This window comes from Symphalangus syndactylus, chromosome 11, assembly GCF_028878055.3.
Source record: "Symphalangus syndactylus isolate Jambi chromosome 11, NHGRI_mSymSyn1-v2.1_pri, whole genome shotgun sequence".
Classification (NCBI taxonomy): Eukaryota; Metazoa; Chordata; class Mammalia; order Primates; family Hylobatidae; genus Symphalangus; species Symphalangus syndactylus.
Genome location: NC_072433.2, coordinates 23,734,395 through 23,749,224, shown reverse-complemented (window position 1 = coordinate 23,749,224; position 14,830 = coordinate 23,734,395). Strand labels below are relative to the sequence as shown.

At 44.6% G+C, this 14,830-nt stretch overlaps 1 protein-coding gene across 4 annotated transcripts in view; it reads left to right on the top strand.

Annotated features, from left to right (window-relative positions):
* WWP2 (WW domain containing E3 ubiquitin protein ligase 2) overlaps positions 1–14,830 on the top strand; it is a 181,378-nt gene that overhangs the window by 141,874 nt on the left and 24,674 nt on the right. For all 4 annotated transcript variants that reach the window (XM_055297777.2, XM_055297778.2, XM_063611584.1 and 1 more), the window contains one exon: positions 6,720–6,809. In XM_055297777.2, coding sequence (XP_055153752.1) covers positions 6,720–6,809 — 90 coding nt within the window. The remainder of the gene's footprint in view (positions 1–6,719; positions 6,810–14,830) is intronic.

Below are 14,830 nucleotides of genomic sequence, written 5' to 3'. Positions count from 1 at the left end.
TGACCAAGAAATATTGTGATCTGAATGGTTGAACACACACTATAACAATGGGTAGTTGAGCATTAATTTCCTGAAGACCTTTGGGAAACCTTTGACAAGAAAACGTGGTTCAGGAGACCAGATGATTTCCTTTCCGATAACACGAGAGAGATGTTGATGTCGTTCTAATAATGAGATGGAGATGTTTAGCCTTTAACCTGTGAAGATGGCAATCGTGAGTGGATTGGGACGTAGGGGTGGAACATGGTTCATATACAACTGAACCAAGGGCAGCTACAATCCATCGGAGCAAAGGTAACTGAGGGAAAAGAAAAAGTACCTAAGATTAATTGCAGTCGGATGGAGACTGCTTTTAAAGTACTTTAATGTACAAAGACCTCGTATAGTCCATGATCCAACCAAATGTTAGTCATTGAAGGCCAAGGAGCAATGTGTTGGGTAGGGACTTAAAGCAAGGTTGGTGCTTTGAACACTGTTCCTGAGAGCATCAACGGAAGCTATCGAGGGGGACAGGAGATGACCCACGTGACCAAGATGCAGTGTTGAGACCCATGGGTAGTTTGACTGAAAAGCCTTTTAATCTCAGTGTGAAGGAGTTGCTTATAAGTGACAGAAATGTAACCTCTGACGGGGATGTGCTGATGAAAAATTGATACCAGTGTCACTTTCTTGGCATGGGGGGGACCAAACCAAGACAGTCGGAGGCTCCATCTATGTGGGTCAGTGGTCACTGAGGAGGAACGGGAATCAGGAGGCTCGTCTGGTTGGTGATAGAATCCACCGACTGTGCTGCATGAATGAAGGGGAGAGATTTGTGTGAATTATGAATAGCCATGCAGGTGAGGGAGGAGTGAGGTTCTGTGAGAAAGGGAGGTAGGCCAGGTCGTGGATCAGGGAGGACCCACAGGGACATTTAATCTGAGCAGGGGTCCAATTGCAAAAGGAAAAAATGTAGATATCCAAAAAAAGGTGATGGAAGAAAGGTCTTGTTCCTCTGGTAACTATTCTTCTTGCTAAGCCAGTTGAGGGGGTTCATAGAAGGACGTTGAGCTTTGCGGGTCAATAATAGTCCCTGAAAGAGAGACTTTCATTTCCAGCATCAACCACGATCAAAGATGGAAGGGTGGGCCTTATCTGGGCCTGTGTCCTCTGAAGACCTGCTGAAACTGTTGAATATAAGGGAAGAGGACTCAGCACTGATTTCATTTCTGGCAGTATGTGGGAATACCACTGTGTCAATTACAGACATTTATTTCATGGAATCTGAAGCATTAGCCTACCTTCATATTAAAACATTAGCCAAAGTGTAATAAAATCAATGTTTCTCTCCTTGTCTCAAAAGAACATAAAAGATGTCAAAAGTGGAGACTGCTGATAAGATGAAAGTTAAAAGAATTTTTGGAATAAAAGAAAAACGGCCGGGCGCAGTGGCTCACACCTGCAATCCCAGCACTTTGGGAGGCCAAGGAGGGTGGATCACAAGGTCAGAAGATCGAGACCGTCCTGGCCAACATGGTGAAATCCCATCTCTACTAAAATACAAAAAAATTAACCAGGTGTGGTGGCGCATACCTGTAGTCCCAGCTACTCAGGAGGCTGAGACATGGGAATCGCTTGAACCCAGGAGGTGGAGGTTGCAGTGAGCCGAGATTACGCCACTGCACTCCAGCCTGGCGACAGAGCAAGAATCCATCTCAAAAAAAAAAAAAAAAGAAAAGAAAAGAAAAAAGAAAAATGTGTTTAAGTTTTGTTTTTACGCTCCAATTGCTACAACAGATATTTTGTCTTTATAAAAGGGGCAGCCCACCCAAATATTAGAGTTTTCCAAATAGTGACTGAAAAATGAGCATACTAGTATTAGAGCTTTTGTGCCACAAAACTGCCCAAAGAACTGTTTTCAAGGAAGGGAAGGATGCAGCTAAATTCTTAGGGAGTGCTGGAGAGTTCTCAGCTACTTAAATTGCATTAGGAGCAGATGTTATAAAAGAGAGGCTTGCTGCCATTGGCGCCCAGCGCTTTCATTTTTTAATACTTATCCTTAAGCCAAATATCTTTCTCAGAACTTTCTTCATTTCCAAATTCAGATGAATAAAGAGGGTATCAGATTTGCTCCACTGTTACTGAGCAGACAGAAGGTATTTGGAGAATTCCTGTGAAGCTGCAGTATGTCGGCTGCCTTCTGTGCTAGAAGGCCCTGCCAAATCCCCACAGATGGAACACCAGCCTCTTGAGCTGGCAATATTGTTATTCCTTTGTCTTTAAATCAGAAGGGCATTCAGAGGAAGAAGATCTTTAACTATACCCAGTGCGCATTTTCTTTTTTTTTTTTTTTTTTGGGGGGGGGTGTTGAGGTCTATTGCCTAGGCTGGAGTGCAGAGGTGTGATCACGGCTCACTGCGGCCTCCAACTCCTAGGCTCAAGTGATCCTCCTGCCTCAGTCTCCTGAGTAGGTACGATTACAGGTATGTGCCAGCACATATGACTATTTTTAAAACTTTTTTTATAGAGATGGGATCTTGCTATGTTGCCCAAGCTGGCCTCAAACTCCTGGCTTCAAGTGATCCTCCTGCCTCAGCCTCCCAAAGTTCTGGTACTGCAGGCATGAACCACTGTACCTGGCCCTAGTGTGCATTTTCATCTGGCCACATTTGTCAGATCCTGCCCTTTTGGTAAAATACTAAATGAAATATGAAGATCTGCCTTTTGCAGTGGGAGGAACCAGGGCATTTGGGTCAAATGCCCAGGAGTCTCATCAGTCATAGCCTTGAGTAAGAATGCCCAGGAGAGAAAATATCCGTACATGCTATTTAATGGTGTTTGTCATGTTAAATAAGTAAGCAAGAGGCCATTAGCCTGAAGCTGTCTCCGTACTTCAAGTTCTTACATAGCAAACTACAACCTAACTTAGTATGTAAACCAACCAAAACCCAATTTAGGAGTATATGTTTTTTGTAACAGATAGCTGGGTTTCAGCCAGTCACAGGCAGATGGCTGATCAGACCATGCCCAAATAAGGCAGACGCCCAGCTGTAGCTGTTTAGATGATTTCTCTACCTTGCTTCCATGTTCAGCTTCTAAAGACAAGCTGCTCACACTGCTTGGCAGCACTCTCTGAGCCTCTCCTGGTTCTGAGTGCTGCCCAGTTCCTGGATCATTCTTAAATAAACTTGGTTAAATTTATTTTGTCTAATGTTTGTCTTTAAACAGTAGCACTCTGGTCCTCAACCAAGAGTTGTCCACTTTGGGGGCTGTGTAGAACCTCCAGATCTCACTGTTCTTGGGTTCAGCCCTCCTAGTGGTGCAAAATGTGTACCTTCTTCCAGGAGATCAGATCTGAGCAGAAGATTGTGATTAAAATGGAGCCTAGAAATGTCTGTGGACCCATTACAGTTTGAGCATTCCTGTTCTGAAATGCCCCCAAATCCAGAACTTTTTGAGTTCTGACATGATGCTTAAAGGAAATACTCACTGGAGAATGTAGGATTTCAGGTTTTCAGATTAGGGATGTTCAGCTGGTATGTATTCTGCAGATATTCCAAAATCTGAAACAAACAAAAAAAAATCCAAAATCTGAAACACTTCTGGTCCCAAGCATCTAGAGAAGGGGCTACTCAACCTGTATAATTCCTCCTTAGTCATCTTGATCCTACCTCGATGCCAGTGCTAGGGAAGGCTGCTCACTTTGAGATCAGGATTGGGAAGGCATCTGGCACATGGCCATGTGGTAGAGTCCTTATAAATTTCAGTTCATCTTCCTTTTCTTCCCATTCTTCCTTTCAGCAAAGCAAGGTGAAACTCACGGGCTTGGGGGCCAGAGCTGAGTTTGAATCCCATTGAAGAGTTACATAGTTTCTCTGAGCCTCAGTTTCCTCAGTGGTGATGGTGATTGCACCTTAAAGGATGGAGGCAAGGATTGCATACATGGTGTTAACCTGTAGCTCGTGGTAGATTCTCAGTGGGTGATGGTGTCTCCTCTGCTTCTTCCTTACCCCTTGAAAACCTTATGTGTCTGCTTCTTTCTTTCTTTTTTTTTTTTTTTGAGACGGAGTCTTTCTCTGTCGCCCAGGCTGGAGTGCAGTGGCACAATCTCGGCTCACTGCAAGCTCCACCTCCCAGGTTCATGCCATTCTCCTGCCTCAGCCTCCCAAGTAGCTGGGACTACAGGCGCCCACCACCACGCCCAGCTAATTTTTTATATTTTTAGTAGAGATGGAGTTTCACTGTGTTAGCCAGTATGGTCTCAATGTCCTGACCTTGTGATCCGCCTGCCTCGGCCTCCCAAAGTGCTGGGATTACAGGCGTGAGCCACCGCGCCCGGCCTTGTGTATCTGTTTCTGGACTAGCTTCTGAGGGGCTGATCAATGCAGTCCACTAACCAGACATCCCAGTTTAAATAAGAAATGGCATTGAGTACAGGTAATATCTATCAGTTTAGACACATCAGGCTTAAAAGTAGAAGTTAGGACTTTTTTTTTTTCATATACAGTTAGCTCTGCTATAACATATGTGCTCCTAGAAGTCAGCACGTGATGCAAAATTATGCAGTTAAAAACCATATGGGCTAGGCACATTGGTTTGTGATACCAGCACTTTGAGAGGCTGAAGTGGGAGGGTTATTTGAGCCCAAGAGTTCAAGACCAGCCTGGGCAAAGCAAGATCCCATCTCTACAAAATAAAAAGATTAGCTGGGCCTGGTGGCATGCACTTGTTTTCCTAGCTACTTGGGAGGCTGAGGCAGGGGTATCACTTGAACCAAGGAATCAGAGACTGTAGTGAGCTATGATCACACCACCACACTCCATCTTGGGCAACAGAGCAAGACTCTGTCTTTAAAAAAATAAAAAATATGTTAAAAGGATAAAAACCACAGGGCTTGTGAGGAAAAATGAGTAGGAACGTAATACTAAAAATATTTGTCCAATGACACATTAAAAAAAATAGAAACCTAATAACGATAGCAGTTTTACACATGTTAAATGATTACGAAGTAGATAACACTACAGTAAATGTAGAGAAAATGGCATTTTCTCTTGAGAAGACCTGAAGTTTGCTTGTGGAAGCAGGTGTCAGAAGTTGGAGCTTGTGAGTATTACTGTGAACTGGTGCATGGAGGGCTATCTGAAATCAGATGGGAGTTGTAACTCCAGATGTTGACGGTGTAGCCTATTAATACATTGTAAACCGAGGAGGCTGCTAGATGCCTGTGGGTTTTGCGTATTCTTGTGTAACTAGGTTTAGCTGGGGGAAGTTTTCTGTGTTCATCTAGTGTTTCTCACAGACAAAATCATGCATAAGCAAACAGAATTCCCATTATGCTCACATCGTCCGCTTCTATATCAATAGCATTGGAACAAATTTGCATTTTCAAAGCAAGCATTACAGCAGAACTGACTGTAGTAGCTTCCCAGAAAAGGTCAACTTCTCCTAGACAGTACCCAAAGTAGAAGTAAATAAATTCAGTGTAAAACATAAAGGCCCACAGCACCATTAATATCCTTGAGAAAGTGGTAAGCGTTACATAAATACATTTTTGCATGCTTTATATATAGGTTACTATATTCTGGGTAAGTAGAGTTATTGTCAGACTGCATGCAAATAACAGGAGTGTGGGGATAAGTGGTCCTTGGCTGTATTTTGTACTGATCGGGCTTGTGTATTATCTCTGAATCACCTGCGACTTTGGCATTCTTTCAGTAGTGCAGATAAGCCACCCTCAGCACCTTGATCTTATATTAGCTTACAAACAAATTTGACTTCATAGGTAGAGCAGTATAAAATAACAATATGTTGCGTTTCTGTATTCACCCAGATCTCGTTTAAGATACTCTGTAAATGAATCCTATATTACAAAAATAAATGTGAGCATGAATATATATGATGCTCAGAGAGCAGGGGTAGTCATAGAACCTGTGACTTTAAGCCGGATGCGGTGGCTCACGCCTGTAATCCCAGCACTTTGGGAGGCCAAGGTGGGCGGATCACTTGAGCTCAGGAGTTCCAGACCAGCCTGGGCAACATGGTGAAACCCATCTCTACCAAAAATTAAAAAACAAAAATAGCTGGGCATGGTAATGTGAGCCTGTAGTCCCAGCTACTCAGGAGGTTGAGGTGGGAGGATTGCTTGAGCCTGGGAGGTGGAGGCTGCAGTGAGCTGAGATTGCGTCACTGCACTTCAGCCTGGGCAACAGAGTGAGACGCTGTCTTATTAAAAAAATAATAATAATAAAGAATCTGTGACTTTAACAGGTTGGGTAGACGAAAAAGGCTGGAGGGCCTATAGATGATCTTTTGGAGGGGTCTGTGAAACCCAGAAATTGCAATACAAATTTTTGTCATAAGTGTGTTTCTAAGGGAAAGGGTCCTCAGCTTTCATCACGTTCCTAAAGGGACCTTTGTGAAATGGTGGAGAAATGCTGAATTCTTAAACAAATCCATGGAATATATATTCCTATGGGTCATTTAGGGAAATTTAGAGTGATCTATAGTGGATCCTGGTCCGTTGATTCCATACAGGGGAGCTATTATAGTTTCTTCAAGAAGCACTCCTGCCTGGCACCCTCAGCCACGGCAGGAACCGGCTTCGCCATTGGGTCGGCCTCGTTTGTCATCTTTGATGCTTCCTGTAAATTAGCCACATGAGTGGTGAAGGTCTTCCTTTCTAACAGGGGCCTATGCCTTTCCACTGTGTGTCTCATGCTACCCTTGACTTTATTTTTCAGATGGGAACAGCGAGAGCTCCCCAACGGACGTGTCTATTATGTTGACCACAATACCAAGACCACCACCTGGGAGCGGCCCCTTCCTCCAGGGTAAGTCATCAACTGAGAAGACCTGAGACTCTGGAACTGATGCCATGGGTCACCCAATGGCTTCTTGAAACAGTCCCTTTCTGCAGAGGTAGCATAGCACAGTGACGTTTATTCCGGGTCACTTGATTGCTTTTACTATCCACTTACCTTAATGTTGCTCCCATGTCTTAGGACATATTGGAATTATTAGAGGATCTCTGGGAAACAAAAGGCGCATGGGAGGCCAAGATAGAGTGTTGATGCGTTTCGCCGTACCCTATGCCCAGCCTGTCCCTAAAGGCAGAGTGCTTCTCATTTGGCAGGGCTTTGTGAGAATGTTGCCAAGTTATCCAAAACCAAAGGATGAGAGAGGCTTCCAAGAGAGGGAAGACTGTCCAAGTTCAAGGAGAAGGGGTTTGGTTCCCTGTCTGCCAGGGACAGAAAGTTCTTTCCACATGTGTCTCCTGGTCCCGAGAGCTTTCAAAAGGGAATGTATTCTGCTCCAAGAAAGAATCACCTCCCAGTAAAGTAGCCATGAAGGGCTCCTGTATAAAATATGCACACTTCCCCTGCCCTGAGTTTGTGGAGGGAAAGGCTTTCGGAAGTGGGGACTCTCAGGAGAGCCCATGTGCCTTGTTTGGTTCAGCTGTCAGGCGTGTGCCACACACATCCTACCTCATCTTCTGGTCCCATAATTCTCCATGGATGGGCTGCTTTTAGCTCCAGTTTTCCAGTAGAATGCTTGAGTTTTCCTTTTTTCCTTACCTCCTGGAGGATGAAACTCATAACCTGTCATCATCAGTGCTCACTCTGTTTTCCACTTTGACTTGAAGTCAAATGAAGTTACCAAAGTTAAACATGGACTTCTCAAATTAGAAACAAACAAAAAAAAACAGGTTAAGCGTTTTGTTATGAAAATTATGAAAACGTTCTTATTATTATGGAAAATTTCAAATAGATATAGAGAGAATAGTGTTACAAACCCCCACATACTCAACATTTAGCTTCAAAAATTATCAACTCGTGGCGGGTTTTGTTTCATCTGTACAAACTAGTCAACACACTATGATGGCCTGTGGACAAAATCTGGCCCTCTGACTGTTTCTGTAAATAAGGTTTTATTGGAACACAGCCACACATATTTGTTGACTTATTGTTTTTGGCTGCTTTTGTACTTCATTGGCAGAGTTGAGTAATTGCAGCAGACTCTATGGCTTGCAAAACCTAAAATAATTACTTTGTGTAGCCTTTTATAGAAAAAATGTGCTAATTCCTGATCTGTAACCCCCAACCTATCCCCCACACCCTGATCTAGGTAATTTTGAAGCAAATCCCAAACGTCACGTCATTTATCCATATTTCAGTATGTATTTCTAAAACATATTCTTTTATTAAAAATAAAACTCCAATATCATTAACAGTATTTTGTTTATATTATCAAATACCCAGTCAATATTTGACTTTCTATAATTGTGTCACAAATTAAACATTGACTTTAACAGTATGTATTACACACTTGTACTTTGTGTACTTTATAACATGTGCACTTTAAAACAGCAGGAGCTCTGTGTACTGTGGCTTTTTTTTTTTTTTTAGACGGAGTCTCGCTCTGTTGCCTAGGCTGGAGTGCAGTGGTGCGATCTCTGGCTCACTGCAACCTCCACCTCCTGGGTTCAAGCGATTCTCCTGTCTCAGCCTCCTAAGTAGCTGGGATTACAGGCGCCCACCACTATGCCCAACTAATTTTTTCTATTTTTAGTAGAGACAGGGTTTCACCGTTTTGGCCAGGCTGGTCTCGAACTCCTGACCTTGTGATTTGCCTGCCTTGGGCTCCCAAAGTGCTGGGATTACAGGTGTGAGCCACCGCGCCCAGCCTACTGTGGCTTCTTCTTAACCTCTCTTGTCTAGGAGGGACGTAGGCCTTGACCCAATGAGCATTTGCATGGAATTTAAGTAAAGATATTCAGTGGTACCTTCTAAGGATGGCTGGGGACTTGCTCTCCTCCAGGTGCTGAGGTGGGACACTACTAATCAAGCTGTCTTATTTCCAGGGTAGTTTTCATGTTTTCCTGGGAGATGGCTCACCTGTACACCCTGCATAGCTTATTAGTTCTTCCTGAGTTTTAGGTCAAGAACTTTGAGCCTCTAGCTCTCATTTCTGCTCTGTAATCACAGGGGATCCAGAGAGAACAGAATGAATGCTTAAGCTTTCACTTCTCATTAATGGCAGAAGTCCTGCCTCCAGGGAAGTATTAACCATGGTGAAAACAATTTTGAAACTACAGATGGAGCCATGATCTCAACAGACCTAGTCCCTGGGGAGCAAGATTGAACCAATGGTTCACTTAATCATGGCCATCCCTGTATAGGAAACCCACAGGAAACTTGTGTGAGAATGGGTCCTTTTATCCAGGAGCAGTAAGTATTGGACCTAGTAGCTCAGGGTGAATGCATCCATTTGCTCATCAGTCACTCTTAAGCAATGTTCAGACCAGAGGTAAGCAAAGAGTGATCACTGTGAAACAGGAGGATTGAGGAGGCATCACAAAGGGAAGCAGCTCCAACTCTTGCAGGAAGATGATCCAGGTTGGGGGGACAGTGGAGGTGGCTGCCTGCATATGGGAATGGAAAGGATGTGTTTGGGGAAGGATACATGGGGCAGTTATGCTGGAGTGGAAGGGTTGTATGAAGTAAAGATGGCTCCGAGTGTGCCCGGCGGGGCTCTCAGGTTTGGGGGAGATGCCCACTGGATCCAAAGAGGGTGGAAGGGCTGACTGGGCCTCCAGTCACTGTTCTGTGCAAGAATTCAACCGAAGTAAAGAGTGCAATCGTGCTTCTTAGAAGTGGAAGTTCACCATAGCAGAGCACTTCTAATTAAACATGTGGCTTGAACGTGTGTTTATTTCTGTTCTTCCTGAAAACCCAGCAAAATAGTAATAAAGGTATTAAAAAGGCATAAACCTTCAACAATAAAGGGATGGAAGAGGAGAAACAGTGTATGGGAGATGTTAATCAAAGTTTAGTTTCTGATAGATAAATGGCAGAGCCGAGAGAATGGAAACCCACACCTGCAGGATGAGGAATCCACCAGAAAGCCGGCTGATTAGCACCATGGGGCTCTGGAAAGCCCAACGATTAGAGGCACCAAGGATGGGTGTGGAATGAGATTAAAACCTCGGCTGGGCTCGGTGGCTCACGCCTGTAATCCCAGCATTTTGGGAGGCTGAGGCAGGTGGATCTTGAAGTCAGGAGATTGAGACCATCCTGGCTAACACGGTGAAACCCCATCTCTACTAAAGGTACAAAAAATTAGCCAGGCATGGTGGCACACACCTGTAGTCCCAGCTGCTTGGGAGGCTGAGGCAGGAGAATTGTTTGAACCCGAGCGGCGGAGGTTACAGTGAGCTGAGATTGCGCCACTGCACTCTAGCCTGGATGACAGAGGGAGACTCTGTCTCAAAAAAAAAAAAAAAAAAAAAAAAAAAAAAAAAAAAAAAAAAAACCTCATTAGTTTTAGATCAGTTGGAAGGTGAGTTGGAAGTTTGTGCAGGGAGTTAGATTCACACACACACACACACACACACACACCTCATGACTGCCTCTGGCATTGAGAAGCTGCAGAGAGAGTGGGAGGACCAGGTCTGGGGACACAAACTATAGCTGAAGGCCAGGATGAACTCAGAAACAAGAGATTAAATGCAGATGCTATCTCCATTCCCCAGGCTGAAAATTGGAGGGTAGTTTTGTTTGTTTGTTTTTGCTGGGGAAAGTGATAGTCTAAGAGAAAGAAACATAGATTGTGATATTTGGGAACCTTCTAGTGAAATAGCTGAGACTCTTCCTGGCCACTCTACAGTCTGCAGCCCCCATCTGAGGATACAGAACTTAGTCAGTGTTTTAGTGGCTCACTGTTAAATGCGAATGAACACAGCTGGGCACGGTGGCTCACACCTGTAATAGAACTTCCAGAGGCCAAGGCGGGAGGATCTGGAAGTAGAACTTCCAGAGGCTAAGGCGGAAGGATCACTCGAGTCCAGGAGTTCGAGACTAGCCTGGGCAACATATGGAGAACCAGTCTCTACAAAAAAAAAAAAATACATATATATATGTCTATATATATATGTATTTTTTTTTAGAGACAGAATTTTCGCTCTTGTTGCCCAGGCTGGAGTGCAGTGGTGCAATCTTGGCTCACTGCAACCTCCACCTCCCAAGTTCAAGCGATTCTCCTGCCTCAGCCTCCTAAGTAGTTGGGGTTACAGGCACATGCCACTGTGCCCAGCTAATTTTTGTAATTTTTTTTTTTTTTTTTAAGTAGAGATGGGGTTTCACCATGTTGGCCACGCTGGTTTCGAACTCCTGACATCAGGTGAGCCACCCGCCTCGGCCTCCCAAAGTGCTGGGATTACAGGCGTGAGCCACCACGCTCGGCCAAAAAAAAATTTTTTTAAAATTAGCTGAATGTGGTGGTGCGTGCCTGTGTTCCCAGCTACTCGGGAGGCTGAGGTGGGAGAATCACTTGGGCCTGGAAGGTTGAGGCTGCAGTGAGCCGTGATTGTGCCACTGCACTCCAGCCTGGGTGACAGAGCAAGACCGTGTCTCAAAAAATGATAATAATAAGTAAAAGTAAATGTGAACAAACAGCCAAAGATTAGCAGACAGAAAAAAGAGACTTGGTAAAAACAATATAGGAAGGTGAAAAACAACTTTGGAAAGGAAAACCAAATTATAATTGATATCCTCAAAGATTTGGGAGAAAATAATGGCATCTGTGCAACAAGAACAGGAGGCCATGAAATGGACCAGGCAGAAAACAAGAGCTTTTAGAAATTAATATATATGACAACAGAAATGAAAGATTCAGTAGAATGGTTGAAAGATAAATTTGGGCCGGGCACGGTGGCTCACACCTGTAATCCCAGCACTTTGGGAGGGCAAGGCAGGTGGATCACCTGAGGTCAGAAGTTCCAGACCAGCCTGGCCAGCATGGTGAAACCCCATCTCTACTAAAAATATAAAAAATTAGCCAGGCATGGTGGCGCATGCCTGTAATCCCAGCTACTCGTGAGGCTGAGGCAGGAGAATCACTTGAACCTGGGAGGTGGAGGTTGCAGTGAGCCGAGATCACACCATTGCACTCCAGCCTAGGCGACAGAGCGAGACTCTGTCTCAAAAAAAAAAAAAAAAAAAGAAAGTGATAAATTTGGAGATAAGAAGATGAGAAGATGTGACCAAGACATTCGATATCTGAAGAATAGTTCTTTAGCAAGAACTTGCAGAATAGCAGGAAAGAACAGAGAAACAGGCAATAGGAAATCATTAGAAACGAAAATTGCCAGAACACCACGTGCCTAGCCCAGAGGATAAAAAAAGACTCACCCCAAGGCTCATCTGATTGAATTTCCGAGTGCCAAGAGACAACCTCAGAAACTTCCAGAGGGAAAAAACAGACTACCTAGAAAGGGTCAGGAACCAAGAGTGCCATCCTTCTTCTCAACAGCTGTAGAGCAGGACCTTCGCAATTCTGACGGAAAATGATTTCCTGCCGGGCACAGTGGCTCAAAAGTCTAATCTCAGCACTTTGGGAGGCCAAGGCAGGAGGATTGTTTGAATCCAGGAGTTCAAGACCAGCCTGGGCAACATAGTGAGACACTGTCTCTTCGAAAAACAAAAAAATTGGCCCAGCGTGGTGGTGTGTGCCTGTAGTGCTAGCTACTTGGGAGGCTGAGGTGGGAGGATCACTTGAGCCGGGAGGTCGAGGCTGCAGTGAGCCGTGATCATGCCAGTGCACTCCAGCCTGGGCAATAGAGCAAGACCCTGTCTCAAACAAACAAAAAAGAAAATGATTTCCTGTCTAGAAATCAACTTTGAATTATTTTAACATTTGAATGTGAGAGTAGAAGTAAAGGCATCTTCAGACATTCTGGGCTTCAAAAAATTTACCTTGATACATCCTGTCTCGGAAGCTACTCCATGATTTATCCCACCAAATCCCACCAGGAAGCCAAGAAAGAAGAATGAATGGGATGCCAGACACAGGGAACTTAACCCCGAGGCCGTGGAATCTCCCAGGAGGAGGAGAAGGGAAGGCAAGTCAGGTCAAGGACACAGAGCAGGTGTGAGGTAGACACACAACTGTCCACGTCAGATGAGGGAGAGATGTGGTTGAGAGAGGAAGGCCACTGCCAGGCCATCTGTCCCGTCTGAGAATCTGGGGATGCATCAGTGATAGGTTCTTGAAAACCACACAGAAGGCAACAAGGAAGTTCTTACCTCCAGAAAAAAGAAAAAAAGTTGTTACAAGTAAGGAAATGTACTTACAGTATTCTACATCGTCATAATCCAAACTCTGAATATTAATTTAGTGGTGATTTTCCATATTGAGAGGACGAGGGGAGGAGATAGTTGAGGGATGGAATACAACACCTACATCCTCATCCCTCATCTTTGGTAGTGGAAAGTCCATAAGCGATAGCAAATATGGCAAAAATCAAGAAATAATGAGCCAGGCTTGGTGGTGCACTCCTGAGACTACTCAGCTACTCAGGAGGCTGAGGCTGGAGGATAGCTTGAGCCTAGCAGTTCAAATCCAGTTTGGGCAACATAGTGAGACCCTGTCTCTGTATTAAAGAAAAGACAAAAAGCGGTGAAATAGACATGTTATTCAGAGACACAGATGTACACATACACTAGTAGAAGCAATTGAGGGTTGAAAGTGGTTGCCTTCGGGGAACAGGAGTCCGCAATGGGGCAAGAGACCATCGTTTTTCATTGTATTCCCTGCAGTCCTGTTTATGTTTCAAAACTATATACATATGACTTCGGGCCGGGTGCAGGGGCTCACACCTGTAATCCTAGCACTTTGGGAGGCTGAGGCGAGAGGATTGCTTGAGCCCAGGAGTTTGAGACTAGCCTGAGTAACACGGGGAGGCTTCCATGTCTACAAAATTTTTTTAAAAAAAATTAGTTGAATGTGATGGTGCATTCCTGTGGTCCCAGCTATTCAGGAGGCTAAGGTGGGAGGATCACTTGAGCCTGGGAGGTGGGGCTACAGTGAGCCATGATCCTGCTACTCTACTCCAGCCTGGACTAACAGAGTGAGACCCTGTCAAAAAAATATATATATATATTTGGTAACAAAAATAAATAAAAATTACTAGTTTAGACAAATTATGAGAAAGCTAGGAAGGTTCCAGATTTTTGTGAGCCTTGTGTACTTACTACAGGGTTTTGACTCAAGGGCAGTGGGGAGTCAATTGAAGTGTTGTTGTTTTTGTTTGAGACAGGATCTCACTCTGTTGCCCAGGCTGGAGTGTAGCAGCATAATCATAGTTCACTGCAGCCTTGACCTCCCAGGCACAAGCAGTCCTCCCACTTCAGCCGCCCAAGTAGCTGGCACCAAGGGTGCACACTCCACCACCCCCAGCTAAGTTTTAAAAAATATTTTTGTAGATGGGGGTCTCCCTCTGTTGCTTAGGCTGGTCAATTGAAGTTTTTGAGCTGGAGTGTGACCGAAGGGCTCAGTCTAGTGGGTTACTCTGATGGCTGTTTGTAGGCTGGATGGAGTGGGGAGGTTAATTCTGGGGTAGGAGCAGTAGTCCAGGGGTGAGGTGATACAGATCTGGACATAGGAATGGAAAATGGAAAGTCAGGGGCAGGGAGACAGTGAAAAAGCAACAGTCAGGCTGAATGATTGACTGATAGCAGCGGGAATGATGTTGGCCTGGTTTCTTCCCTGGGAGGAGAACTGACATGAAGAAACTGAGGAAAGGCCTGGGTGTGGGGAGAAAGCTGTGGCTTTCAGTTGAATGAAGGGTGACATGAAGGTGAGGCACTCTAGCGGGCAGAATCCAGACAAAATCTGGGAACTGACTGTGGGTCCTAGGAACCACTTGAGGGGAAACCATTTTTAGGGAGGCCTTGAGTTTAAAAAAAAATCATTGAGGCCGGGTGCAGTGGCTCACGCCTGTAATCTCAGCACTTTGGGAGGCCGAGGTGGGAGGATCGTTTGAGTCCAGGAGTTCGAGACCAGTCTGGGCAAC